Source organism: Ceratotherium simum, chromosome 35 (assembly GCF_057802395.1).
Source record: "Ceratotherium simum simum isolate JZ-2026a chromosome 35, ASM5780239v1, whole genome shotgun sequence".
In the NCBI taxonomy this organism is placed as follows: Eukaryota; Metazoa; Chordata; class Mammalia; order Perissodactyla; family Rhinocerotidae; genus Ceratotherium; species Ceratotherium simum.
In genome coordinates, this window is record NC_141934.1 from 13,566,651 (window position 1) to 13,593,818 (window position 27,168).

General features: G+C 43.1%; 1 protein-coding gene across 3 annotated transcripts in view; it reads right to left on the reverse strand.

Annotated features, from left to right (window-relative positions):
• The window catches only part of SART3 (spliceosome associated factor 3, U4/U6 recycling protein), a 35,215-nt gene that overhangs the window by 3,014 nt on the left and 5,033 nt on the right, over positions 1–27,168 (reverse strand). The window contains exons 2-16 of one of the 3 annotated variants that reach the window (XM_004429862.3): positions 23,053–23,179; positions 21,812–21,916; positions 18,013–18,197; positions 16,790–16,841; positions 15,371–15,495; positions 10,650–10,805; positions 9,775–9,913; positions 9,170–9,277; positions 8,412–8,489; positions 8,228–8,286; positions 7,128–7,237; positions 4,248–4,360; positions 3,215–3,291; positions 2,442–2,610; positions 467–921 (exon numbers count right to left, since the gene is read on the reverse strand). In XM_004429862.3, the coding sequence (XP_004429919.1) occupies positions 467–921; positions 2,442–2,610; positions 3,215–3,291; positions 4,248–4,360; positions 7,128–7,237; positions 8,228–8,286; positions 8,412–8,489; positions 9,170–9,277; positions 9,775–9,913; positions 10,650–10,805; positions 15,371–15,495; positions 16,790–16,841; positions 18,013–18,197; positions 21,812–21,916; positions 23,053–23,179 (2,058 nt within the window). Of the gene's footprint in view, positions 1–466; positions 922–2,441; positions 2,611–3,214; positions 3,292–4,247; positions 4,361–7,127; positions 7,238–8,227; positions 8,287–8,411; positions 8,490–9,169; positions 9,278–9,774; positions 9,914–10,649; positions 10,806–15,370; positions 15,496–16,789; positions 16,896–18,012; positions 18,198–21,811; positions 21,917–23,052; positions 23,180–27,168 lie in introns of all 3 variants that reach the window. The other 2 variants (XM_004429861.3, XM_087424042.1) reach the window with 2 other exon arrangements.

Sequence of the window (27,168 nt, forward strand, 5' to 3'; positions counted from 1 at the left end):
GACCCTGGCGGGGGGGGGGGGGGGTGAACTATTAACTGGGTCACCCTGGGCAAGTCACCTAACCTCTCGAAGCCCCCACTTCCTCTTCCATAAAATAGCAAGGATAAAAGTCACGTTCTCAGAGTTTGGGTGAGGATCCAATGAGGTAATACACAAAACACGCAGCGCAGTCCCTTGTTTCTCCTAACTATTCAATGGACTAGTTAGCCATTATTACAACAGCCATTATTACAACCCCTAGTTTTATCATCATTTGTCAATTAATGCAAGCTCCAAATGACCAAGCCACGAGTCAGACCTCAGTTAACCCGCTCAGAACAGATGTCAGTTAACATGGAAGTTTAGTTCTTAACAGAGCATAGAAATTCCACACACATTCTCAGTATTACTTGCTGCAGGAAACAAGTATCTATAGTCTGTCTACGGCAACCCTACATGAAAGGCGTTCTTTTTTCCACACACATACCTTAAAATCGGGATTTTTGCTCTTATCCACACAGGGGGAAACAAACATTGGCCTCCCTTCCACGTTCTTCCGGTCCAGCTCCAGGGCCTGCTGGGCCGACTTCTCCTCTTTAAACTCTACATAGCAGTAGCCCCGGAAATCGCCCCGGTTGCTGAAGATGGGGCGGATCTCCACCACCTCCCCACAGGCCTCAAAGAGCGGCCGCAGCTTCACGGCCGGCTCCCCCATGCTGTACGGCAGGTTGCTGACGAAGACGGTGACGCTGTCCTTGCTGCTGTCGTGAGGCACCTTGGGCACGTCCCTCTTCAGGGCGGCCGCCCTCTCCTTCTGCTTTGAGGGGGAGTCGACGTCCACGGGCGCACTCTTCCCGAAGAGTCCTGTTTCTGCTTCCAGGGCTAGTGCTTCTCCGACCGGAGGAACGCTGTTCCCAACCCTTCTGCGTTTGGAAGGCTGCTCTACAGGTTGTCAGGAGAAAAGCAGCAACGATTAGTTAACTGTCTCTTCTCTTCAGTGAGCTGTCTGATGCAGCTTGAGTGCACGTGCTCTTCCCACTACAAATGGCGGATCTGCACCGGCTGTGTGGAAACACTCCCTCCTCGCCAGACGCTGAGGCGCGCACCACGCCCTCCCTCACGGCTGTCCTGACCCACCTGACTCGTCCCACTACGTCCTGGGCCCCAATTACACGCGGGTAAGTGGACTAAACCAAGGGGAAGTGGTAACGTAAGTCCTCATCGTCCACTCCCAATTCTATAAAAGGTCGGGGGTCTCCAAGTTCTCAGCAAATCCAGAGCGCCTCTCCTAGAAAGCCAGGGGCAGCCACGGTGGGCGGGGGCGAGGCGGCCTGGGGGCCTGCGCTCCAACAAGCACGTTAGGCGACTGAAGTACGTGCTCCACAGGCCACACTCGGGAAAGCACGACAAAGCACTCTAGCTCCTAAACACTTCCAATGTGTCTGCGTCCCTCAAGAGACAGCTGAAGGACAGTGACTTGCTGCTCACAGAAAATGCCCGGCTGCTTAGTGCCTCACGCTTTGCTGACATTGGTTCTCCGCTTGGCTTCCCTTCCCTTCTTACCCACTGGACAGTCCCACCCTGGGACCCCTACTCACTCCCACCCCCGGGATGCACGCGTCACTTCCCCATGATGTCACTGCAGGGAGCTGCCCCACTAGCACCTTCTTTGGACTTCACCATATTCGCACCTACAGCTCCCACAGTCCCAGTTACACGCCACTGTGGTCACATGTCACATTTGCCTTATCCTGCTGAACCGGGAGCTCTGAAGGGCAGGGAGCTACCACAGTCATGTCTGAAGGCCCTAAAAAGGTGTGCAAGAAAGGTGAATTGAATGACGACTCCATTACTATTTCCCTCTGGCCGACAACTCTGTACTAGGAAAGTGTATAGAGTCCTTTTATGTCTTGAGACAATCCTTTACCTTGGCTGACTTTGCTGAAATAAATCTGACACACACTTGCCCATCCCTGAAGCTGCAGGGGTGACAGAAACCCTGGTTGGAAAATTCTACCAAGTCAAAAGTATTAGGTGGGGCCGAGCAAGGCGGGTGTCTGCGCAGGGTGGGGCTGCAGCAGTGGTGCAGGATGCTGGAGTCTGAGTGGGTGAAGGGGATGTCCACACATAGGGCAGTGACAAGGACAGTGTGGGGTATGGGAGCCCAAGCGGGGTGCAGGGGGCGCTACAAGAGGGCAGTGGTGGCAACGGCGCAGTGTAGGGAGTGGAGCCCAAGTGGATGGGCAAGGGTCTCTGCGCAGGGCAGCACCCAGCACAGGGCGTGGAGTCCAAGCAGGGGAGGAGGGCACCCACGCGGAAGGTGGGCAGGGACTGGAGAGGTGATGGGGCACCATGCGAGCAACTTGTTCTCAAATGGTTCAAGAAAAAGGTTCCTTGTACTGTTTTTGCAACTTCTCTGGAAGCCTGAGACGTTCTAAAATAAAATTTCTGAAAAGCTTTACCTTCTTCATCATCGCCCCACTCCTTCTCATCGTCCTCATCTGCTTTGCGCTTATCTGCACCTCTGGTCTTTTTCTTCTTTTTCAGCGCTTTCTTCTCGGCCCGGGCCTTCTTCCGTTGTTCAGCCTTTTCTTCTTCTTGCTGAGCAAGGGCTGCTTCCTTCTCCGCAGCCTGGAGAGTTGGGAATACGACACATCACTGGATGCAGCAACTACATGACCTCTACTCGCTTGTGATGAGAGGAGCCATGGAAGGGGGCAGCGAGTGGAAACTCAGTCCCCAGTGAGAGGAAGAGGCCATGAGAACGGCAAGGAAGAGGACGTGCTCACAACTTCCTCCTGCCAAGGCTTATGCAGGCTTCCAGGATGCTGCACCTCAAGCCTACGGCATGTTTCCTAACACCCCCAGGAATTACTCACCAAAAGAAAGGAAAAAAATCTATAAAACTGGGGCCCTAATTAATTGGGGGTGTTCATGTTCCAGTCACTTGGCTGAGGCTCCTTTTTCGTCTTTTTCAGCTATTCCAGTAAACTTTAGGGCCAAAATTCCCCCACTACTTAAAAAAAGTATTTATTGTTGGGGCTAAAGTTCTCAGCTAATCTAAAAAAATGATACAAGACAGGCTTAAATACTGATTCAACTATTTCATAATTAATACACTGAGTAAAAGGAACTTCTTAAAAGGACCTCAAGGATTTTGACAAGAAATGTTCATACCAAACAGTCAAAATAGTGATCAGGGGTTCCAAAGACTTTAAATAAATAGCATCATTACCTTAATTCTCTGCTCATTAACACGAGCTAATCGAGTTTCAGTTTTCTGAACAGCTATATCCCAATCTTCTAAAGTACCTTGATAGAAAGAGAAGCAAACTTTCACTTTTTAAGATTTTCAAGGCTGGAATAATATAAAATTTTCCTCATTTCCCCACACCTCCAGAAGGGATCTCTCCCATCAGACAATAAGAACTGGAGAGTCAGCTCCCCATTTTAAGATTTCATTATGTAGGCTTGAAGTTTCAGAATTCAAATAGTCCTTCCAGGTGTATTTAAAACGTCACTTGTCTTTCAGAAAAGAGACTTGAAAACCAGAATATGATCTATTATGGGCTCTCTCTGGCGAAGATTATGAAAACATTCTAATGCAAAAGATGCAAGACATTTATATTAAGACTGAAGAATTTTAAGAGCTCCTCAAATGATAACTGTTGGGGTGTTTTGTAATTTGTTGTTGTTTGGGTGTTTCATTTCAAGTGCTGAGGGGTTCACACTTTAAATAGAGACCAATGCCCATGGATAAATTCACTCCTCTCCTACTGGAAACTTAACACTGAGGCTCTGAAATTCAACAAGCGACGAACACGCCCGATGCACACGTTCAGCTGTCTGCCTCTCTGCGCTCCTTCAGTGTGCGGGACGTTGTGCTGGAGCAGAGGTCCTCAACTGAGCCCTCCTGACCCCGGGGGGCATTCACGCTGCTGGTGGTCGTGACTGGAGCAGGGAGGAGTGCTACGGGCACCTAGTGGGGAGAGGCCAAGGGTGCTGCCAATGGCCCTACAACGCCCAGGACGACCCCCCACAAAGAATCACGAGAACCCCGTCTAGGCCCACATCACAGAGAGTCCTTGTATGTGGAGAACTTGAGAGGACTCCCTCTCACTGGAGAGCACCACATGGCAGTCTAATCACAGAGCGCCACCTGAAGGGCTGTAGCCGTAAACACAGTCTGTCCTGACAGACTACAGTCTTGAGACCAAACGGTAAACAGGACAGACTCCAAGCCAGAGCAGAAAGCCAAGGGTCCCCACCTTCTGTCCTCTCCATGGTGAGCAGGACTTCACAGACGTGCTCTGGGTAGTCACTGGTGCACTGGACGGCCCGGTGCAGAGCCTTCCTGCAGTGCTGGGTGTCCCCGTGTGCCCTAGGGCAGAAACAGACAGCTGCTCCCACCAGGACACAAAGCGGAAGGCACACAAAGGGAGGGGCAGTCTTCTCTCAGTAGTGCCACAGGATCAGAAGCTTCTGAGGAGACTCGAGCTTCCAGAACTATCCACAGCTATTCATACTACTGCTAATTTTAACGTCGTCTCCTTTTTCCATGAGAGTCCCTCCAGTCAAAACCTGAGGCTTTCTTCTAAACCACGCTTTCCCTTAGCAAGTAGGTGCCACTAGAAAATGCATCTGGGGCAGTGGTCTGCAACAAGGTATTCTGCCTTCACAGTATTTGCATATGCAACACACATGAGGGAAGCTAAGAACTCTGTGCAACTTGATAAGGTCCCTAGAGAAATTCTGCAGTCCTACCCAAGGGAAGAAGTAACTAATCCAGGGACTGTCAAATTTCATGCCTAGACTCAGATCTTTCTGCACTGACACGGAAAGATATACAGCTAATCACTATAGTTATACAACAATATTCTGTGAATCACAACAGTTATGAAACACTACGTTCTCATTTCTGTTTTTAAAAAGTTTATAAATATTGCAAACACATATTAGGACACTAAGCAAAAATTGAGAGCAGTGGTTCTCAAAGTACGATCCAGGGACCACTGAGGGTCTGCGAAGTGAACACTACCTGCATAATACCAAAACGTTATTTAACTTTTTCACCATGTTGACGTGCACTGACAGAGCAAAAACTACGGTGGCTCTTGGCACAAATCAAGGCAGTACCCCTCTTTTTACTGTTGTGTGACAAGATGGGATGCGTACATAAAGCACTTCTTTATGCATTCCGAAGTACAACAGTGGTCACAAAGAAAATAATACGTTATTGTTTGGGCTGCAATCTGACTAGTTACTTTTTTCATGGATGTCATTCTTACTTGAGAGAACAGCTGGGTGACAGAAACTACGGTTGTTCAGACCTGGGTATTTGGCAAACATGTTTAAAAACTAATGAAGTCAGTCTGTGACCACAAGAAAACCACTGATGGTATTTGTTGCCAGTGATGAAATTCAAGCTTTCAAGTGAAAATCAGAATTTTGGAAAACTTGTATCCGCCACTGTGAGTCAGTGAGGATAGGAACAAATGCGATTTTTTCCGACTGTATAATGAAATGAGTCAATGGCTGGAAGAGCTGCATGACTTAGTGAAGCAGCATTCTCCAAACAAACAATGCACGCCCAGAATCACGCCTGAGTAACGGTCTGCTAGGAGGGCAAAACAGACCAATGGCCATGAGTGTGACAGTCTAAAAAATTCACTGACGTGGTTTCAGACTCCACACTGCAACCGACTTGTAAGAAACTACGACTTGCCAGACTTGGCTGCAGGATGAGAGAAGATGACCCACAATTATTGGAAAAGGCTATTAAAATACCCCCTTCTCTCTTCTAACCTCCTATCTGTGTAGGCCACATTTTCTTCATGTTCTTCAACAAAAACATCACAACAGAGTGAATGCAGAAACAGACACGAGAATCCAGTGTCTTTTTCTAAACCAGACTAAAGATATTTGCGAAAAATATAAAACCAAGTCACTTTCCTCACTAAATTATTCTGGGGTTTGGAAAATGGTCATTTTTCACAAAAAATGCGTTATGTTAAATGTAATAAATTTATTGTTATTTTTAAATGAATAAAAATATTTTTTAAATTCCTCAGTTTTATTTTCTAATATGGTAAATATTAAAAGATATACCTCACATAAACAGAAGCTTTTGGGGGTCCTCAAATTTTAAGAGTGTAAAAGGGTCCTGAAACCAAAAAGTTTGAGAACTGCTGATCTAGAGGAATATTCAAGAAGCTTCAATAGCGGTCATCTCTGGGGAGGGGATTATAAGAAACTTTCACTTCCTATCACATTTTTGTAAATGTTCTGACTATTTTAATTTGAGCATGCATTATTTTTTAAATTGGGGGTAAAAAAAACAAAATATTCAAAACAGAAAAAAGGTAATGTGGAAATATATTTATGGACGTGCAATGTTCAAGAGATACTGAATAAAAAAACTGGTCATGCAGAGAAAATTGGACTGTGGTTACCAGGGGCAGTGGGGGTGGGGGTGGGGGGAGGGGGGTGGGGGGTGGGCACAAGGGGTGAAGGGAGTCATATATATGGTGATGGACAAACAAAAATGTACAACCCAAAATTTCACAATGTTAGAAACCATTAAAACATCAATAAAAAAAAAAAAAAACTGGTCATGTTCTTTATATCTTCCTCATATTATTAAGATTATCAGGCATATCTTATATATTTAAAATAATTTTAGGTTTATAACATGTACACTGTAATTGCATTTTCATTTTTAAAAAATGTAAGCATAGAAAGCTCTCAAAGAACATCCCCAGACCACTAACTAATGGTGAGTATGTCTGGGTTTACTGATGCAGATAATTTGGGTTTTTTTGTCTTTGCTTTTTAATATTTTCTACTTTTACATACAAAGCAAATATAAAAAAATAGCTCCCCCAAAAGTCAAAGAAAACAGTCATGTCCAAAAATCAAAACAAACAAACCAAAATAACAAACTGAAAGAAATGCACGGCTATAAGATGAGCCCAGGCACAAAACACTCAGTGTGGTTCTCTAGCCTCGCGCCTCGCCCAATAAACACACAGCCCTAATGAAAAGGACAGGATGACAGAGGAAGGAGCCAGCCCACGCTGGCAGGAGTCAGCAGGACTGAAGCCGGGTCACGCCTGACAAGCACCCCTCCCCCACCCCAGGTCAGTTACCTTTCCAGGTTGTAATACTCAAGCCACATGTTGGCATACTTGGCGTTTCCTTTGGTCATGATGCTATCCCAGAGTTCTCGAGCTTTCTGCATATTATTGCACAGTCGAGCCTAAAACACATTAGCAGGCTCAGTTAGGGAAAGCCTCAAGCCTTACGACGTCGACACCCACTACAAAACATGCTTCAGACATGCCTAAAAAGCTCCCCTAACCATCAGTGTTCAGAACTCCCTGGACGTCCCCCGGCCGCCCTCCACGGTGACAGGCCCAGCCCACCACCTCAGCCTCTCTGCAGTGACGGCCCTCCAGCTGTCAGCCTCCACCGCTGGAGAGCACAGAGCAGGGGCCTACAGGCACTGCTGGTCACTTGTTTTTGGTTTTATCAAGCTTAACTACAAATATCTACAAGAGTCAATGTGTGAGACAGACAGACTGATTTAGGAGCAAATGCTGGCTCTGGCACTTACTAAGTGACTTGGGCAAGTTACTTGACCTCTCTGAGCCTCAGACACATCAGCTGTAAAACAGTCACAACACAAACATCCCATCCAGAAACTACCTGATAAGTGTTTGTTTGACCTGATCCCCCTCAGAGAATAAAACACTAGAATTTTACAATTCTATGAGCTGATCAAAGGCAGGTTCCATGTCTTACTCACCTTGGGGTCCCCGGTCCAGTAATAACATGCGACTCATCATATCCTCTCATTATCTGTCACGTCGTCTGTCTTCCACACTAGAGTAAGCCTTACTAGCACAGGGCCCGTCTCTATCTCATTCCCCCAGTGCCTAGAACAGTGCCTGGCAAACAGTACACACCTGGTATGCTCTCACAAAGGAGGCACTCGGGGAGGGGGGGAGGGAGGGAGGGAGGGAGGGAGGAAGTCAGTGAGTGAATGTCGGGCATGCAGACATTTGCTGCACAACCTCTACCTGGGAGCTAGTCTTTTCACTAAGATATGAACAAATGTGCATCAAGTTAGGCAAACAACACGAATCCTTACAGAGCCCAGACCATCAGCTGGGATTCTGACTCAACTTCAGCCACTCTGTTAGACAGAGGTCCTTCAAAGGTGGATCCAACTGTCAAAAACATTTACCTCCATCCTAGCCCAGTTCTGCATGATCATGCAGCTTGGATCTCCACTCTCGTTGAAACCTTTAAGAACAGAATTAGTCCACATTAGAGAGTAATCTGGAGACACAGAGCACCTGACTGAAAAGGCACATGCACCCAGAACAGGCAAGGCGACTGGACAAGCAGTGGGCTGCAGCCACACTCACGCTCTTCTACGTCCTGCTTCAGATGCTCCAGAGCGCGTGCAAACGCGGACCTCAGCTCCTCCAGCTCCTTACTGGAGTCTGTCAGAAAGGGCACCAGGTTGGCGTTATGAAACAACATACCACAGCTTTTTTTTTTTAATCCTACACTGAAACTCCCGGGAGCCTGTTATGTACCTGGCATCATGCTGTGGACACAGAAATAAAATAGCCAGTCCCTGTCCTCATCACAGAGTGGGGGGAAAGACACTGGAACAGAGCACATTTTGCGGAGTACACCAACAAAGGTGAGCACGGGGTGCTGTGTGGGGGACGCAGCAGAGGGGGTCTCCCCTAGCCGGTAGAATGGCTGAAGGCCACCTACATGAGTGTGCGAGTACCAGTTAGACAGGGGGTTCCGGCTGCTATTGTTTTGAGGGGGAAAGGGAGAAAGGCAGGGGATCCTGCAGAGGCTCCAAGTTTTTACAGAAACACAGCAGTCTTATGTAAAGAACTATTTAGGATATATAGAAGGGAGAAAAAAGAGAACTGAGACTAAAGAGGATGCAGGAGGCAGCATAAAATGTAAAGACCACTACTCTCTTCCTTTACAATCCACAGCATGACTTGTTAAAGACTTACACAGCTAAAATTTCTGGGGAAAAACAGTTAGCAATGGCTGGTCTACAGCATTTGCCCCATCACCACGTATCTGGGCAACTGGGACACGCCACCAGAAGACATGGTAAGAATTCTGATATGAAACACACGAATTTAAATACCTTGTTTGAAATCAACCCTCCTCCTCAGGTAATCAAGGTAGGCCTGCCAAATCTCCACATAATCAGTGGCCTGAATGAAGCCAGCACTCAAAGCTTTCTCGAAGGTCACTGGAGTTGAAGAAAAAGCCAGGATTTGTTGCCAATTCAAAAAGAGGCTTATGTAAAGTTATCAAGATTATTATAAAAACCTCTACTGACTATAAATACTATAAGCCTTAATTATATACAATAATACAATAATAATATACAACAAAGTGAAATGAGCTAGAGAGAAATGTTCAAAAGAAAAGCTACTAGAGCACTGCACAAATGATGTTCTAGAAAGGGCATGTTCCACAAGATACTCTGCAATAGAAGAGCGCCAGGTCAAGTGAGTTTGGAGAAAGATCCCGACCTGCTGGAAAATCACCATGAATTTTAGCATGTTAAAAAGCTGTAAGAAGCCAAAAATACAACCAGTTTATCTCCCACTTAGAGCCCTTTTTGTCACTAATACCCAATATCCCAAAGTAACAGCTGGGAATGCTGCTTTAATGACTGTCACAGCTCTATGTTTCTGACTTGGGACAAAAAGCTAAGCGGTCTTCCCACAAAAACATTCGCACCAGAAACGGCTCGGTGATCAACCCCATGTCTCTCCATGGCCAAGAGGTACCGACTCCACAGGGCAACTGTCCAGGGGCAGTTTCTAACAGCACGATTATGTACAGATAAAACCAAATCCTTCACTTTCAGGTGCCGATCCTACGAGAAAGAATGTCAGGGTTAGAAGATCAAATTTTATTAAGACTTCACCATCCGTGAGACATTTCCAGCACAACCAACTGACCAAAGAAATTTCCTTGAAAACGTCTCTTGTGACTGGTTTCTTCAACAAAGAAATCACAAGGGGGTGTGGGGAAGAAGAAAGGTGGAGAGGGGAACCTACAGACTAAAACAGCCTTAAGAGACATCAGCCAATCCTAATATACAGACCTTGTTTGGAGCCTGATTCAAATCTTTCATATATACATACTGAAATATTTACCAACAAAATGTGATTTCTGGATTTGCTTCAAAATAACATGGAAGGGGGGAAGTAAGTAAGATCCAGATGAAACTGGATGAAACGACAGTTAACGCCATTGGTTAACTGTCAAAGCTGGGCAATGGGTACATGAGGTTTCATTTTACTGACATGTTTACATTTATGTGTTTACATGTTTCCATAATAAAAAGTTAAAAGAAAAAAAGTAACATTATAAAGTCCTCAGTAGTAAGACTAGGCAAATTTTTTTACAGTTAGTGATCAGTTTAAATAACTTAAAACACTAGGAGAACTTTCTAAATGAGCTAGTAAAAGGGGAATAGGAGGATGAAGGAAAACGAGACAGAGCAGAGAGGAGCAGCATGCAACTTTACCTCCCGGCACGCTTACTGATTTTCTTTACATAGATCCTAAACTGGTAAAAGTAAAATGAAATTAGAAGAGTTATCTTACTAGGTACTGACTGTAACGGATCCATAAGTCTGGGACAAGGCAGTTCTCCACCAGGGCGCGCTCAAAGATCAACTGAATGCGAGCAGGATCGCCAATTTTCATCTCAAAATCGATGTATGCTTGATACTCGGCCAACCTGGGTGCCTCTGCTTGCAACTGGGGCAAAGGAGAATTGCAATGAAGTTGAAATGAGCTACTTGATACTGTCAGGAAGCACAGTACATCTTCACAGTAAATTCTGGCGAGACTGCTTACACCAAGAATCACCAATTCCCGCTTTCAGAAGCTCTGCACCTCGGGGTCTACAAGTTGATGGGCACAGTGGGGGTCCAAAGTGCTTACTCATGGCAATAGTTACAAAGGTTCCGTAAACTCTTTTCTAAATCCATCCCCAGACCACAGGGAATTAAAATCTCCCATCAATCAGGAACTGAATGAAAGAGAAACGCCTTTACCAACGACCACTGCTAGCCATCCTTCCAAAACAGAAGTCACCTTCCTGGCCTACTGAGTGGAGTGAATGCAACGCCCTGGAGTAACTCAGTGCCTTGTGCTACTTCAGGTTTCTCATCCCAAATACCAGCTCCTGCCAGAGCACAGGCACATGCAGAAGACGGAAGACGCCATCCTGAATGTTTACTGATCCAAAGACATACAACCAAAATTCTTTTTAGACGAAATCCTCTTGTTCAACTTGTTTTCTCTTCAGCCACACTCTGCTGATGGCCACAACAAAACTGAACTGGCTGAGGACTTCACTAATGAGGCTTTGTGAAACATGACTACATACCAGTCATTGACGTGCGAAACAGAGAGAGGAGCACATGCAGGCCAGCAAGAGCACGCGCTCTGAACATGGGAGACGATGTTCGGAGCCTCAGCATCCAGCAAAAATAACAAATTAGTTACCCAGACACACTGTGCCACTGACAACAACCAAAACTGCTGGATTAAACATAGAAACCATCTTTGTGAAAATCATCAACCAACTGGCAAAGAAACAAGAAGTACTAAGGACAAAATCTAAGTGAAGGCAGTTAAGCTAAGTGAAGGTTAAGCTTTCGCTGGCTTAAGATACACTAAAATTGGATCTTCAAAACGATCCTATGAGGCAGGTATCATTACTACCCCCATATGACATTCGAGGCAACCGAGACAGAGAGGCTAAGTACTAGCCCAAAGTCAGAGAGCTAGTAAGTGGCAAAGCTAAAATTCAAATTTGAGGCAGCCTGGCTCTCACAGTCTGTGTTCTTACTCAAAGGCCATGAAAGACACTAAACACAGAGCCAAGAAGCCCAACAAACCTAAAGGAGGATAACTACAAAGATATCCAGACCTGGACCTACTGTAATGAAACTGCGGGACATCAAACCAAACCAACGAGACCTTAAAATTGGTCAGAGAAAAAACAAGGATTATCTTCAAAGAAGCAAGAGTTAGACAGACAGCCGACTTCTCAACAGCAACAACAGAAGCCAGAAAGGTATGCAGTCACACGTGCTGCATAACAACGTTTCAGTCAACGATGGACTGCATATACAATGGCAGTCCCATAAGATTAGTATCGTAAAGCCTGAGTGTGTAGTAGGCTATACCATATAGGTTCATGTAAGTACAGTCTATGATGTTCACACAACGACAAAATCACCTAATGATGCATTTCTCAGAACATATCCCTGTCGTTAAGAGACACATGACTGTATTTAACTGCTGAGAGAACATACTGTCCGTCTAGAATTCTATATCCTGAGAAACTAACTTTCAAGAAGGAGAGCAAAGTAAAGACCTTTTCAAACAAAAACTGAGAAAATCTGTTACCAGCAAATGTCTAGCACAGGAGACTCTAAAGGGTGGACATTAAACAAAAGAAAAGTGATTCCAGTTGAAAGCCCCAGGATGTAAGAAGCAAGAGCAAAGAAAGCAGGAAATGCATGTAGTAAATATAAACAAATGAGACTGTATAATGCGAAATTAACAATGATGCCTTGTGGGTCAAACAAAAAGACAAGAAATACAAGACAACAAGAGCATAAGTCTGAGGCATGGGAAATGAAGTTAGAAGTATTCTAAGATCAAGAAAGGGAAAAAATGCCACTTACAAATATTATTGTCCAAAAAAAACCAAGCATTATTACCAACAGAGAAAATCCAAAAGAATCTATAAATAAGAATTCAGCAAGTTTGATAGATAAAAAATTAATATAAAAAACCAATTACAGGGCAGGCCCCGTGGCTTAGCAGTTGAGTGCGCACGCTCCGCTGCTGGCGGCCCGGGTTCAGATCCCGGGCGTGCACCGACGCACCACTTCTCCGGCCATGCTGAGGCCGCGTCCCACATACAGCAACTAGAAGGATGTGCAGCTATGACATACAACTATCTACTGGGGCTTTGGGGGGAAAAAAATAAATAAATAAAATCTTTAAAAGAAAAAAAAATTACACTTTATATACCAGGAACAATTAGAAAAGAAAATCTTTAAAAAGATATCGTTTTCAATAGCATCAAAAACCACTTAGAAATACATCTAAAAAATGTGTTCAAGACGTCAGATGAATTTCTAAATTAATAAAACTTTACAGAAAGACAAGGCCTAAATAGCAGAGGCCTATACCATGTTCACAGGTTGGAAGATTCGATATTTAAAAGATGTAACTTCTTTCCTAAATTGATCTACAGATTCAATGAAATTCCAATAAAAAATTCAACAGGTTTTTTTTTGGTGAGGAAGATGGTCCCTGAGCTAACATCTGTGCCCATCTTTCCCTATTTTGTATGTGGGTTGCCACCACAACATGGCTTGATGAGTGGTGTGTAGGTCCGCACTCAGGATCTGAACCCGCGAACCCCAGGTCGCCCAAAGCAGAGTGCGCAAATTTATCAATAGTTTTTTTTTTTTAATACAACTTGAAAAGCTGATTCTAAATTCAATGTAAATATTAACAGTTAAAAAAAGCCAAGACTCTCTATAATAAAAACAAGGTAGATGGGATTCATGCTACCTAAGATCAAAACTTATTATAATACTATTGTCATTATGACAGTGTCATATAAACCAGTGGTGCAGAATAGAGAGCCCAGAATAGACCTACACATAAATGGACATCTAATCTATGACAGATGTGGGACTGCCCATCAGTGAGGGGAGGATGGAATTATCAAAATCAGGGCTGGAACGGGGCCAGCCCGCTGGCACAGCAGTTAAGTGCACGCACTCCACTTTGGCAGCCTGGGGTTCACAGGTTCAGATCCAGGGCACAGACTGACCCACCGCTTGTCAAGCCATGCTGTGGTGGCATCCCATATAAAGTAGAGGAAGATGGGCATGGATGTTAGCCCAGGGTCAATCTTCCTCAGCAAAAAAAAAAAAAAGGAGGATTGGCATCGGATGTTAGCTCAGGGCTGGTCTTCCTCACAAAAAAAAAAAAAAAAAAAAAACAAGGCTGGACCAACTGGTTCTCCGTATGGAAAAAAGAAACAGGACCCTACCTCATGCCACCCACAAAAATCAATTTCAGATGAAGACTTAAACATGCAACACAGAACGATAAACTCTCAAAAGAAAAAAGAGCTAAGCATATTCATGACTTTTGGAGTATGGAGAGATTTCTTAAGCATAACAAAAGCACAAACCATAAAAAAAAGAAAAATCCAATTAAAGAACTGGTCATCAAAAGATGCCATTAAAAAAGGTGAAAAGACAAACCACAAACTTGGGGGAAAAAATTTGCAATACATACAACCAAAAGTAAGGATTAAGATTCAGGACTCCCATGGATCAATTAGAAAAAAGGCAAACCAAAAGAAAAATGAGTTGAAGACTTTAACAGGCACTTCGCAAAAAAGGAAATCTGAATGGCCAGTAGATGAGAAGAGATGCTCAGCTTCATTAGTCATCAGAGAAATGCAAAGTAAAACTACAATTTCAGACTCATCAGAGTGGCTAAAATTTAAGAATGTAATTACTTAATAAGTCGTTACTTGGAAATAAGTATGTAATTACTTGGAAATTAAGTAGGTTGGCAAGAGTAACGAGAACTCTCAGATACCGCTGGTAGGAGTGTAAACTGACAACCTGGAAGACAGTTCACCATTACCCTATGATCGAGCAATTTCATCCCTAGGTATGTACTTAGAGAAACTCTTTTTCATGTGAACCAAGAGATACATACATTCTGCTCCTGCTAGCAGAACACTAGAAACAAACTAAGAAAGTGGATAAATAAATCATGGTATACACAGACAACCTTACAGCAGTGAAAACAAATGACTGTAACTATACTTATCAACATGAGTAAAACCCAAAAACATGCTGAATGAAAGAAAACATACAGCATGATTGCATTATATAAAAGTTCAAAAACAGGCAAAATTAAACAATATATTAAGGATACGCTCATAGGTTGCAAAACTATAAAGAAAAGCAGGGGAATGAATTATCACAAAAGTCAGGAAAGTGATTACCTCTCGGGAGAGGGAAGAGGAGGCAATCGGACAGGGGCACATAGACGTCTAAGGTACTGGCAATGTTCTATTTCTTAACCTGGGTGGTGGGTACACGGACGTTCACTTTATTATTAGTATGTAAGCTGTATGTATACATTTATACATTCTATATATTTCACAATAAAACACATTTTAAAGCTACTGTTTTACTTGCAACTATCAATCAGGGAAAAGCTTGCAGAGCGAGAAGGTGACTGTGCAAGAAGCCAACACTCACCAGCGCCTCCTCGTAGGGTTTGTATTTCTCCAGCTGCTGCAGTGCCTTGTTATAGTTCTGAATTACTGACTCTGGTATCGGGTCTTCTGACCACTCTTCGTACTCTGCGAATGTCGCCTCCATATCTATTGAAAGATGGATTCAGCCCCGTGGGTCTTGCCATTGGGTTTTATCAATCCAAACAGAGATTAAACCAAGCGACGCACGTGCCGCTAGCCCCTCCCTCGCCTGTGGCCACAGCAGCTCTTACTGATGGAACCCTAGGCTCCTCTGCTGCGCCCAGACTGGGCCTGAGACTCTGTCTCAGCGCGCTGTCCCAGACAGCCCTATCAACTAACCAATCAGAGTTAACGAAACTAACAGCAATGCTTTAACAACACTCAGCTACCGCTTCCTATGTTCTAGCACTTCACATCCATTAACTCTTTCCATCCTTGCGACTCTGTGAGCTGGGTTCTCTTGTGATCCCTGTTCTGCAGTTAAGGAAAGTGAAGCAGGGGCTATATCACTTGTCTACAGCTAACAGCAGAGCAAGGCTTTGAACCCAGGCAGTCTGGCTCAAGTTCATTCTCTACTCACTATGCTATGCTGCCTCAGGTTGGTATGAGAGATGAAATCTACGAGCCAGCTTTTTCTGTATGTCACTCAAGGATTCGACTGGAGAGTCACCTTTTATAATTTGCTAAATCAAATCCAAATACACCATGAAGTAAAAAGAGAAATAACGCCTGGGCTCAAGACGCCCAGAGGTTCTGAGGGTGTACAATGCATAACCATGCCTAGGGAACAAACGAGATGGCAGTGCCAAACTCTTTCCATACTCAGAAAAATCCTCCCTGCACTGCTCATGCTCACAGCTTCAGAGCCTCAAAGGCTTGGCTTGCCAAAATATATTCGCCCACAAAGGAGAATCCCTACCAAACCCCAAGAAATTCAGATACAAATACTTCCAATTGATGGTGCTTCTGAATCAAACCACCCCACAAAAGAACAAGATAAATCCATGTAAAATCCCCATCTGTAATGGAAGAGGTTACTCCTGAAGAGAAAATGCTTACAGTGAAACTCTAATTCAATAAAGTTTCCCCAGAAAATACAGAGGGTCAGTTTCCCTACTCCTTTCAGAGACCTTATCTCTGCCTCTCCAACAATGTCTTACAGTAGGAAAGACATCTCAACTGGGAGTCAGGAGGTCCAGCTTCTAGTCCTGCCTCTGACCCTCATAACCCTCTTGAACATCAACAATTCAAGATACGTTTTAACCAAGGGCCTCACCCACAGTGACACTGTCTACTGAGAATAAGAACACCAGCTACATTTGCCTCACGGGATGCTGGGAAAGGCCTAATTAACATGACATACCCCAAAGCATTTTAAAGACCACGAACGGCTGGCTGTTGACATGTCAGTTTCTCTTACCATAGAGTGGGATCGCCAACTGTCGCCGGAAGAGACTGTGGACTTTCTCAAGCTGTGAATCAAAGGTTTGTTCCCGGTCAAAAGGGGAAAGGAAGCCAGCTATGGGCTAAAGAAGCAAATTTGTAGTAAATGACAAACTTTGGTTCTTCCTACTTCAAAAAATATTTCAATAAATTTTTAGTTCAAACTAAAAAATTGTATATGACCTCTCATACGTGAGCTATTGTGCCAAATATTGCCAGAGAAACAAAAATAAATATTATCTCTGCTATTAAGCATTTATGATGGGGAGAAAACAAGAAGGAATATAAGAAACATATCCAAATGACTATAATGAGGTAGAATCTAAGTATCATAAAAGCAAAGTACCACAAGTATCGAAGTACTGTGGCTTGCTTTAAGCTGGTTTTTAGGGCTGAATTTTGTTGTTATGAAGGGAAAAAATCAGGAAAGACTCCTGGAGAAGCTGGCATTTGGGATGCGTCTGCAGGCTCTCCAGAGGTTACAAGAGAAAGAAACGAGAGAAAGAAATCTCTCCCAGTTAAAAGAACAATGTGAATAAAAGTACAGCGGCCAGAAAGTGCAAGAAGGTTGAGGGGAGCGTGGGAGCAGAGTCCACGCAGAGTGACGTCTGATACTAGAGAGAGCCAGACACCAGCTGAAGGAGTCAGCCCTGATGCCTCTGTCAGGGAATGTGAAGGCACCACTGCAGATTCTTCAACAGGGACGTAATCCAGAGGGACTGGGCTGGTTTAATAACAATGATCTATTAGAGGGATCCACTACATGCCAACAATAACTTTGTGCACACACACAAACATAGTGGAGAGGGGACATTGGGAAGGGGACTGTAAATTCTATAAATCATAGTCTAGAAAATGCAACTATGATGGGGTCAAATCTCTCACAGTTACTATCGGACATGATACATATATATATTTTTTTTGGAGGGACACGGTTATTATTGTGCATCCACCCGGAACCAGTAACTAAAACAGCAGGATTTTTAAGTATCAGGAAAAAAACTGTACGGTCATCTGCTTTTTAGTCAAAGAAAGCATTCTCGCTCTTCCACAAAGACTACTGATTTCCTGTATTTTACTGTCCACCCACTAACGGCCTGGCAAAGACCATTTTGTTAACTATGTTCTTCCAAGACCACTTACAGAGACAGCCCCGACTAGTCAAAGGCAGGCACTGCTCACAGAGACAGGGGCACTCACCCGGGCAGCTTCCACAATCGCACTTTCAAATTCCCGATAAGCCTCCCAGATGGCAAGTCCTTTGGTCATATGTAAACCGACGGATGAGAGAGCCCTCTCAAACACAGAGCGAACTTTCTCAAGGCCACCTTTCTGACCGATCCCACCGACCGAGTACTGGCCATACTCTAGCCAAATGTTAGGACCTAAAAATGAGAAGTATTCTATTAGTTCAGGATATGAAATACCCAAATGTCAAAACTTTTGTTCTGATGCATAACAAATGTGCCCACCAAAAGAGCATTCATTCATGCAAAAAGGTCAGAGCATCATCAACAAGCATCTTAATTTACCTACACTTATACTGCAGACTGAAAAGAAAGTGTATCATAAACACTGTTCCTACTGGGTATCACATTGAGATTTTACTGCATCAACAGTATATGCCAGGTGGTAATATGTAACACGACCATGATTGCAGTGCCTATTTATTAAAACTGAAAGAACCCAAGAACAGATTTCAATGAAAACAGTTACAAATCAGAGTCAATCTTCAGAAAGTTTCAAAGCCTAGAATTTTTCAACTTTTGAATCTCGATTCATTTTTAAGCCTTCTGGTCAAAGTGAAAAGACAAAATTAAAAGCACCAATCCTGTTACTAGAAATCTATATTTTAAATCTCTATTTTTAATAATGTTTTAACAACAAAAAAACAGTTGATTGCCTTGTTTCTTTCACTTTCTTTTTAAACTTTTTATATACTCACTCCCATGGCTTTAAGACCAGACTAATGAATTAAACTCTTTATGAATGCATCAATTCTTACTGTACACGTTTTGCCTATTAAGTCACTTTTCAGAAAATTTCAGAGGCCTATACACTAACCTTGTAAAATAAAAATACTAAAAAGATAAAGAAGCCAATTTGAGAATTACTGTATCTTTTCCTAAGGCTTGCTTTTTCAAAGAAATGGGTTTCTTTCAAAGAACTTAGCCCAAGTTTGTCAGCTTCTCTGTTTTCACTCACCAATACAGAGCTGCCATATGGGCTGCAAAATAAAAATGGAAATGAGCTAGCTCGGGCCAGCCCCATGGCTTAGCGGTTAAGTGCATGCGCTCCGCTACTGGTGGCCCAAGCGCGGATCCCTGGCGCGCACCGACGCACCGCTTCTCTGGCCATGCTGAGGCCGCGTCCCACATACAGCAACTAGAAGGATGTGCAACTATGACATACAACTATCTACTGGGGCTTTGGGGAAGAAAAAAAAAAAAAAAAGGAGGAGGATTGGCAATAGATGTTAGCTCAGAGCCAGTGTTCCTCAGCAAAAAGAGGAGGATTAGCACGGATGTTAGCTCAGGGCTGATCTCCCTCCACCAAAAAAAAAAGAAAAAAAAGAAATGAGCTAGCTCTTGGAGCTGACGCCCTTAGTGAGGGTAAGACACATTTACAGATGGTCTATGAAACGGCTCCTCCTCTAAAGAGAAGGTAATTTTCAATAGATTACATCATGGCTCCTCCTAATATTTAAATAATCTACAGAGGGGCAAATATTATGAATAGTATCTTAAACTCAGAAAATCCAAGAGTCGAGAGTCCACAATGACTATGAGAGGTAAACAAAAGAATGTGTCACTAGATCCCAGGTCCAAAACAGGCACAACACTCCTCCAAAGACTGAGGAACCTGATTTTCAAAACCTCTGAAGAGCCAAAGGGCCAGAGCCATATCCTATTAACGGTGCACAGAACACCTCCCGGACGGCTCGAAATCACTACTGAGTACGTGCTGAGAAATAAAGGAGGCCTGTACCTGGCACCTTCAAACGTGCAAGACTTAGTAAAAAAGTAAGAAGCAGGCAAAAGTGGCTTTTGAACATTTAAAACAAGTGACACAGGGGCTGGTCCTGTGGCCTAGTAGTTAAGTTCAGCACACTCCACTTTGGCGGCCAGGGTTTGGTTCCCACGTGCGGACCTACACTCGTCAGTGGCTATGCTGTGGCGGTGACCCACACACAAAATAGAGGAAGACTGGCACAGATGTTAGCTCAGAGTGAATCTTCCTCAAGCAAAAAGAGGAAGATTGGCAATGGATGTTAGCTCAGGACAAATCTTACTCAGCAAAAAAAAAAAAAAAAAAAAAAAACGTGACACAATTTCCACACACTAAAGCTCCTGAAAATAACACAAGAACTCCTCAGGCCCCCACTCAAACTACTGATGAGACATAATCTAAGAAGTGTGGTTATCTGGCTTCCTGACCCACAACAGCCCTGAAACAGCTGGTGGACAGGGGCACATTGACACCAGCACTGAGTGACAGTGCCAGCCTGATGGCAGAGATGACTGCAAAACCATTAAGACCAAAAGACATGACAGTCTGGGGAAGGACAAAAGGTCCCTGGAGAACGAGAACGGGTGCTGTTAATGATGACTCTAAGACGTCTCGAAGGAGGTCACAGGACATCAGAAGACGTGGGAACATCAGGCATTTGGAACCCTGTCCGAGGTTCCAAGAGGCCATGTGGCTGCACTGGAGCAGAGGCACAAGTATAGCTTTTAAAAATACATTTAGTATAATTTTATATTCACAAAACACCTATTATTTTCATTATTCAGATTACAGAAAGTAAAAAACTGATAGACTCTTCTTGGCTGGTAAAGGTACCAGAAAAATTCTCTTCTTCGGGGCAGTCTGTCTTCTAAGTATCAAAGCTTCCCTCGAGGGGAACTGCCCACAGTGGGGAATGAGGAGAGTCAGGGAAGGAGGAGGTTTAATCAAAAGAGGGGAAATCTCTTTTTAATGCTTTTTAAAACACTTAGTCCACAGCATTGTCTGTCACGGCCCTCAGTGTATGCAGAGAAGATATTCAGAGAATGACGCTAACAGGGGAGGGTGAAGGGACTTCAAGGGAGGCAAGGCACCCACCCCTCACCGCACTGGTACAACGTCTACACCAGCAGAACTCCATGGGGATGGGGGTTCTGTATCTCGGCTACAGGGGTGCTTACCCGAATCTACTCGTGGGATAAAATGTCACAGCACTATACACACAGATCATACAAAAGTCAAGTTCCTGGTGTTGATTCTGTACTAGAGTTATAAGATATTCAGGGAAACTGGATGAAGCAAGTACACAGGACTTCTCTGTACTATTTTTGCAACTCTCTGTAAATCTATAATTATTTCAAAATAAAAAAATTTTTTTTAAGTTTCTTAATATTTTTTAAAAAAGAGCAATCTGTCCAAAACTCCTAAAAACATATTTAGTGTGTAAAAGGTAACCTTTAGTCATCTGGAAATAATCTAAGTTCTCCCTGCCAGAAAAATGCTGGGTGTGAGTATATTCATTCCCTTACTACCAATATTTCTTCTCCTTGTATTTTAAAACCAAATATCTTCCTTGGCACCAGCCTGGTGGCGCAGCGGTTAAGTGCGCACGCTCCGCTTCGGAGGCCTGAGTGTTCACAGGTTCGGATCCCGGGCGCGCACCGATGTACCACTTGTCAAGCCATGCTGTGGCGGCGTCCCATATAAAGGGGAGGAAGATGGGCACAGATGTTAGCCCAGGGCCAGTCTTCCTCAGCAAAAAGAGGAGGATTGGCAACAGATGTTAGCTCAGGGCTGATCTTCCTCACAAAAAAAACAAATATCCTCAAGTGAAGAGCAGAGACGACAATAAGAATAAGTGAACTCAAGTCTTTCTGACTGCTAGACTAATGCTCTCTTCTCTGGGTGGCAACATCTCTCCATATGATCCACGACAGCAGAGACCAACGCTGGATGACACTCAGACCCCCGCCCAGAGCCCACAGGAACTTACAAATGTAATCCTTCACGGCTTTCTCGAAAAGGTCGTACACGTGCTCTCTGTCTAGGCCGTCCATGGCCATGCTGATCTCGTCATGCAGCCACTCCAGCCAGAGCTCTGCAAGACAACAGCCCCCCTGCATTACCACCTCCCTCACCAAAGGGCAGGCTGAAAGCAGGGACTTGACTGAGCATCATCAGCATGCAAACATCTCACCCATCTTCTACAACCTGGCACAGTTCAGAGAAATCCATTCTTAAAACTTGCACCAAGCATACAGAAGGTTTATGCTTCCAAACAGATCAAATCACTAAAATCATAATATCCTACACCTACTGGGCATTTTATATTTTGGAAAGTAGTACTTACATATAAATTTTCTCATGCAATCTTACTCAAAATCCTGTGAGGTAGGTGCTGGTAACAATAATAACAATGGCATCCATCTAAGCATTTATGACACGCCAGGCCTGTGTTAAGTGTTGTACACAGATTATCTCATCCAATCCAAGTACTACAAGGCAGAAGCTACTGTCATCCGCATCTTACTGCTGGGAAAACTGAGTCTTAGAACGTGTACACAATTTGCTTAAGGTCACACAGCTAGTAACACGTTAGTCAGGAACGAATCTGGGCAATCTGATTTCAGCTTCCACACTCAGCAGTTATGCTCTGTGGGAGGGAGAGGGGGACAGAGCTGGATCTAGGACCAGTGTTTTCCGACTCCTCTCCAAAAGATACACTATGAATATTCACGTAGATTTAACTAAAAGGATGCTCAGTGTAATTATGTTTCAAATAAGCAAATAAGTAGAAATAACCTAAATGCCCAACTACTGTGGAACAAATAAGGTATGAAACATTTACATTAAAAATCGGTTATTAAAGTTTAATTGGAATACATTTACAATTATTTAGTTCTGAGAGAATGGATTAAATACATAAATACTAGAATGGGAACTAGAAAGAGAACGGGAAAAATTTAATAACAGAAAATTTTTATCATAATATTTGGATAAAGAAACCAGGAGCCGAAATGCGAATCAGTACTGTATGATCACAACTATATTTTGCAAAAAACTATAAAACAATAAACTAAACATTGCTGGCTTTGGATGATGGATTTTCTTCTTTCCACTATATTTACATGTTCCAAACGTTCTGTAAGGCGCCTGCCCCACCTCCAACATTGACACAAATGTTCCCTCTTCAATTCTCTGTTTGGGAACGCAGCCTGACGCCGGGAGTGTTACCTTCAGTCAAAGGGAAGGTCTCGCTCATCTTCTGGCGGGCCGTCCTCGCTCTGGCGAGCTCGCCTTCCAGCCGCAGCAGCCGGATCAGGTCCACGTGGCAGTTGTAGTCATAGACGTTGATGGACAGCTGGAAGCAAGAAGACAGAAGCTGAAGTTCAAACACCAGCATCAAAATAACTCAGCTTTTTCGCCACCGGTGACAACGCGTGTCTGCCCCAAACAAAATAAAGGCGCTATCTGGGAGAGCCACTGACACAGCAGTGCCACACCGCCCCTCAGGAAGAGGAAGAAAAGAGGCTTTTTGTAATAAACATAAAGCTCCCTCCAATTTGTTACAACTCCTGTCAGAATACACTTAGGTTCTCTCCGAAATACAGAGAACATTCTAATGAAACAAATAAACACAAAGTGTGACCTTAGGCAAGTTATTAACTCTCCTAAGCCTCCAACTTCTCATCTATAAAATGGAGATACCACCAGGTTCTGGCTCATAAGGTTCCTGTGAGGATTTCAAAGGTAATTTAGTAAAGTGCTGTAGCACACGCCAGGTACACAGGTAAGAGCTCTTTTCTTTTACTAAACCAAAAAAAAAAAGCAAATCCCTACTGGAAGAAACAAGAATGGCAAGAGATTGGTATCTGTTGAAGCTGAGTGATAGGTACATAAAGGTTTATTTTTATATTTGAAACTTTTCAAACCAAAAGTTAAAACAATAAATTAATTGCTTAAAAAGCTATCATACATCTGAGACAAAGGAACACTAAAAGAATGTGTCACTAGCAGACACTCTTAAAGAACAGCTCAAGGAAGTTCTTCAAACAGAAAAGAAATGATAAAAGAAATCTTGGAGCCTCAGAAACGAAGAAAGCACAACAGAAAGAGCAAAAATATGGGTTAAGTACAACAGACGATCCTTCTCCTCCTGAGTTTTCTAAATTGTATGTGACAAATCAAACAAAAATTTTAAGACTGATATCCAAAACAATAACGTTTAAAAGTAGGGAGGGTAAAGGGACCTAAACGGAAGGAAGATTTCCATACTTCACTCAGTGGTGCAACAGGACTACCATGTAAGTCAAATATACTGCAATACTCAAAACAACCACTCAAACTACACGACACACTAAAAATCACCATAAATAAATCAAGATGGAATGCTAAAAAATGTTCAAATAATCCAAAGGAAGGCAAGAAAAAAGAAACAGAAGAACAAGGAACAGAGGAAACAATCAGAAAAGAATAAAACATCAGGCTTTAGACCTGATATATCAATAATTACCTTAAACGTATATGGTCTAAGCATACTAATTAAAAAGCAGGGAATGGCAGAGTGGATAAAAACACACTCAACTATACGCTGAGTACAAGAAACTCACCTCACATTCAAGGACACAGGTGGGCTGAAAGTAAAAGGATGGGAAGATATACCACGCAAACATTAATCAAAAAGAAGCAGAAGTGAGGGCCAGCCCAGTGGCATAGTGGTTAAGTTTGCACACTCTGCTTCCGTGGCCCAGGGTTCACGGGTTTGGATCCTGGGCACAGACCTACACACCACTCACCACGCCATGCTGTGGTCGCATCCCACATATAAAATAGAGGAAGGTGGACAGAGATGTTAGCCCAGGGCCAATCTTCCTCAGAAAAAGAGGAGAATTGGCAACGGATGTTAGCTCAGGGCTAATCTTCCTCACCAAAAAAAAAAAAAAAAGAAGTGGCTATATTAATATCACATAAACAGACTTCAGAGCAAAGAAAATTACCAGAGATAAAAAGGGACATTACGCAATGATAAAAGGATCAACCCAGCAGGAAGACAAACGTATATGCACCAAACAGAGTCTCAAAACAGATGAAGCAAAAACCAATAGAGCTAAAAGAAGGAAGAGACATATCGACAATTACACTGGGGACTTCAACATCCCCCCATTTCAGCAACTATAAGAACTACTAGACAGATAATCAGCAAGGATATAAAAGAACTCAACACCACCATCAACCAACATGATCTAACTGATATATATAGAACACTCCACCCAACAAGAACAGAATACACATTTTTTTCTTAAGTGCCCATGGAACATTCACTGAGACCTTATCCTGGGCCATAAAACAAACTTCAACAAATTTAAAAGAAATGAAATCATAGAGTATGTTTTCTCATCACAATAGAATCAAACTAGAAATCAATAACAGTAGGAAAATCTCTAAACACTTGGAAATTAAGCAATATACTTCTAAATAACCTATGGGTCAAACAGGAAGTCTCAAAGAAAATTTAAAAACACATAGAACTGAATGAAAATGAAAATACAGCAAATCAAAACAAGTGGGATACAGCTAGCACAGTGTAGAGAGGAAAACTTATAGAACCACATTCAACGTACAAAAAGAATTATACATCATGACTAAGTGGGATTTATTCCTGCTATGCAAGGCTAGTTCAATCTTTGAAAATCAATCACTGTAATCCACTACATCAACAAGCTAAAGAACAAAAATCATGCTATCAATTGATAGAAAAAATGCATTTGACAAAATCCAACAACCATTCATAATAAAAACCCTCAGCAAGTTAGGACCTTACCAAAATTAAAACCTTTTGCTCCGTAAAAGATTCTGTTAAGAGGATGCAAAGACAAGCTAAAGACTGGAAAAAATATTTACAATCATATATCTGACAAAGGACTAATATCTAAAAGATATAACTCCAAACTCTACAGTAAAAAACAATCTAATTAGAAAATGGGCAAAAGACATGAATGTGTATATCCAAAGAGGACACACGGATAGTGCACATGAAGAGTGTTCCACACCACTAGCTACCAGGGAAATATAAATTAAAACCACGATGAGATATCATTACACACCTAACAGAATGGCTAAAATAAAAAACAATGACACACCAAATGCTGGAGAACATGCAAAAAAACTGGATCACTCCTACATTGCTGATGGGGATCTAAAATGCATACAGCAACTCTGGAAAACAGTTTGGCAGTTTTTTTGTTTTTTTTTTTTGTGAAGAAGATCAGCCCTGAGCTAACATCCATGCTAATCCTCCTCTTTTTGCTGAGGAAGACCGGCCCTGAGCTAACATCTATTGCCAATCCTCCTCCTTTTTTTCCCCAAAGCCCCAGTAGGTAGTTGTATCTCATAGCTGCACATCGTTCTAGTTGCTGTATGTGGGACACCGCCTCAGCATAGCCCGACAAGCGGTACGTCGGTGTGCGCCTGGATCCGAACCCGGGCCGCCAGTAGCGGAGTGTGCGCACTTAACCGCTAAGCCACGGGGCCAGCCCCTGGCAGTTCTTATAAAATTCAACACACAACGTTACAATATCACCCAGCAAGCACACCCTTGGGCATTTTCCCAGAGAAATAAAACCTATGTTTACACCAACACCTGTACATGAATGTTCATAACAGCTTTACTCCTAACAGCCAACACTGGAAACCAGATGAATGGTTAACCTAACCATGGTACACCCATACCATGGAATGCTACTCAGCCATAAAAAGGAACCAACTAATATACACACAACTCAGATGAATCTGGAGGAAATTCTGCTGAGTGTAAAAAGCTAATCCCAAAAGGTTACATACTGTATGATGCCATTTACGTAACGTTCTTGAAATGACTCAATTATCGAAATGGAGGACAGATTAGTAGCTGCCAGAGGTCAGGAACTGAGTCTATAAAACGGCAACAGGAGGGATCCTTGTGGTGACAGACTGATCTGTGTGCTGACTTTAACAGTGTCAATATCTGGGCTGCGATATTCTACTATAGTTTTACAAAAGGTCACCACTGGGGGAAACCGGGTAAAGGGTACACAGGATCCATTAGTATTATTTCTTACACCTGCAGCAAAATCTACAATTATCGCAAAAGGAAAAGTTTAGTTTTTTTAAAAAGCTTTCATACAAGTTGAGGTATGGGGTTACCTTAAGTCTATACATGGAGACTAGACTAGTATCTACTTTTCCAACATCTGCCACATTTCAGCAATAAACACTTCCCTGTCCAGAGATGGCAGATTACCTGTACTTCACCCAGCTAACACTCTGCATCTGACAATGCACTCTCCATAATCTAGATGCTAGCTGCTGCAT